The 2,330-nt window shown below is 39.7% G+C and overlaps 1 protein-coding gene across 1 annotated transcript; it reads left to right on the top strand.

Annotated features, from left to right (window-relative positions):
• The first annotated feature begins 545 nt into the window (after positions 1 to 545).
• Positions 546 to 1,502, top strand: LOC129514937 (olfactory receptor 1030). The gene has a single exon (XM_055333629.1). The coding sequence runs from the start codon at positions 546 to 548 to the stop codon at positions 1,500 to 1,502; it is 957 nt and encodes a 318-aa protein (XP_055189604.1).
• The last annotated feature ends 828 nt before the right edge of the window (positions 1,503 to 2,330 follow it).

Here is a 2,330-nt window from a genome sequence, read left to right on the forward strand (position 1 = left end):
AGAAGCAGGCTCCATGCAGGGAGCCCGATGTGGCTCCAACCCCGGGTCTCCAGGATCACTCCCTGAGCCCAAGGCAGGCGCTAAACAGCTGAGCCACCCCGGGATCCCTGAGTGCAAGTCTTAAAAGTTGAACTTCTAAATATGCATACACTGTTGACTGCAGAAGTGTTTTCAAACTCATGTCACCATTTTGTCTGGCACCATTCTCGGGCTCAGTGATGAAGCCCATGATTTTATAGTGAACTCTAAGTGACAGGTGGTGTGGTTCAACCCATTTTTAGACAAACTTTGGGTCATAATCTCCCATTCAAAAACAAGCTGGTGTCACAGGAGCTGTTCTTTTGGGAATCATCTACACATCATACACCTAACTAATCGGGGCCCCAATCTTCTTAAAAATCTCAGCTTCTGCAATCACAGACACTGATCACAGTTATATGTGAGGAATAATTGAAAGGGTGAGAAAGAAAAATGAGAAAAGAGAAGAAATGTATGATGGACTTCTCACTCACTTATTACTTTATTTCAATTCGTCTAAGTGAACAATGCTGACAGCTAAGAAAATGGTCAGAGGAAATTCCACCCTGGTGACTGAATTTGTTCTCTTGGGATTAACAGATCGTCCAGAGCTTCAGCCCATCCTCTTTGTGCTGTTCCTGCTGATCTACTTGATCACTGTGTGTGGGAACCTTGGGATGTTGGTCTTGATTAGGATAGACTCACGCCTCCACACTCCTATGTACTTCTTTCTTGCCAGTTTGTCCTGCTTGGACTTGTGCTATTCCACTAATGTGACTCCCAAGATGTTGGTGAATTTCTTATCAGAGAAGAAAACCATTTCTTATGCTGCTTGTTTAGTCCAGTGTTATTTTTTTATTGCCATGGTGATTACGGAATATTACATGCTGGCTGTAATGGCTTATGATAGGTACATGGCCATCTGTAACCCTTTGCTTTACAGCAGCAAGATGTCCAGAGGAGTCTGCATTCGCCTGATTGTTGGTCCATATGTCTATGGGTTCCTTAGTGGCCTGATGGAAACCATGTGGACCTACCGCTTGACCTTCTGTGGCTCCAATATTATTAATCACTTCTATTGCGCTGACCCTCCCCTCATCCAGCTCTCCTGCTCTGACACTTTCATTAAGGAGACATCCATGTTTGTGGTAGCAGGATTTAACCTCTCCAACTCCCTCCTCATAATCCTCATCTCCTACATCTTTATTCTCATTGCCATCCTGAAGATGCATTCTGCTGAAGGGAGGCACAAAGCCTTTTCCACCTGTGGGTCCCATCTGGTGGCAGTGACTGTGTTTTATGGGACTCTGTTCTGCATGTATGTGAGACCTCCCACGGACAAGTCAGTGGAGCAGTCTAAAATTATTGCTGTTTTCTACACTTTTGTAAGCCCTATGTTGAATCCTATCATTTATAGTCTGAGGAACAAGAATGTGAAACAAGCTTTTTGGAAATTGATCAAAAGAAATGTACTTTTGAAGTAAAATTACAATGTATCTTTCTTTATAAATTAAATAAAAGATATATTTACAAGAACTGGATCCAATTTTAACTACATTTACAATAAAGTCAATTTTAAATTTATAATGAAAAGCTATAATCTAAGGACAAAACATTCAAGACATAGGTACAAGAGATATATATTTCTATAGGTGATTGTGCATTGAGTGTGTAAGGGGTTGGAGGTTAGATATGTAGGTATGGTGGATAATTTCTCTTCTTTTACCCACTTTTACACTTATAACATCATGTGTTATTTTCATACTACTAAAATTATACATGCTTATAGTAAAACATCCAGTCTCTATAGAAGAGTATAAAGTAAAAGATTTTCCCTTTTTTCTTTCTCCCATTCTGATCTTCCATTGTCTCCTTTCAAAGTTATCATTATTAACAGTTTCTTACACTTTTGGAAAATTTCTCTATATCTATGAACCAATGTATAGCTATATATGTACTCACATACACACACAAATTTGTCAATATACACATTGATTGTCATGAGCTAACTTTTAATAGTTTGTAATTCTGTAGCATAGCATTTGTTATGCAGGGGCTTCAGTCCCATGGTATAGAATAATATGACCAAAACTGCCGATCGAGACTTGCTGTCAGCTCTGGGAGAAGGAAGCCATGATGACCGCTCCATGCTCATGCCTGATGCCCATTTATTCCTCCCCACTTGTGAGAAACACTTTCAATAAGACACTTTCCTCCTTCTGCCATAACAGTACATAAAAACTTGGTTAGTTTTTAGATAGTAACTCCTAAAGCAGGCAACAAATGTCTCTCAAAAATCATATGCCTTGCCT

Source organism: Nyctereutes procyonoides, unplaced genomic scaffold (assembly GCF_905146905.1).
Source record: "Nyctereutes procyonoides isolate TBG_1078 unplaced genomic scaffold, NYPRO_anot_genome, whole genome shotgun sequence".
In the NCBI taxonomy this organism is placed as follows: domain Eukaryota; kingdom Metazoa; phylum Chordata; class Mammalia; order Carnivora; family Canidae; genus Nyctereutes; species Nyctereutes procyonoides.

Bases quoted from the DNA above. Each gene is read 5' to 3' on its own strand.
- LOC129514937 (XM_055333629.1), top strand. From the start codon at position 546: ATGCTGACAGCTAAGAAAATGGTCAGAGGAAATTCCACCCTGGTGACT.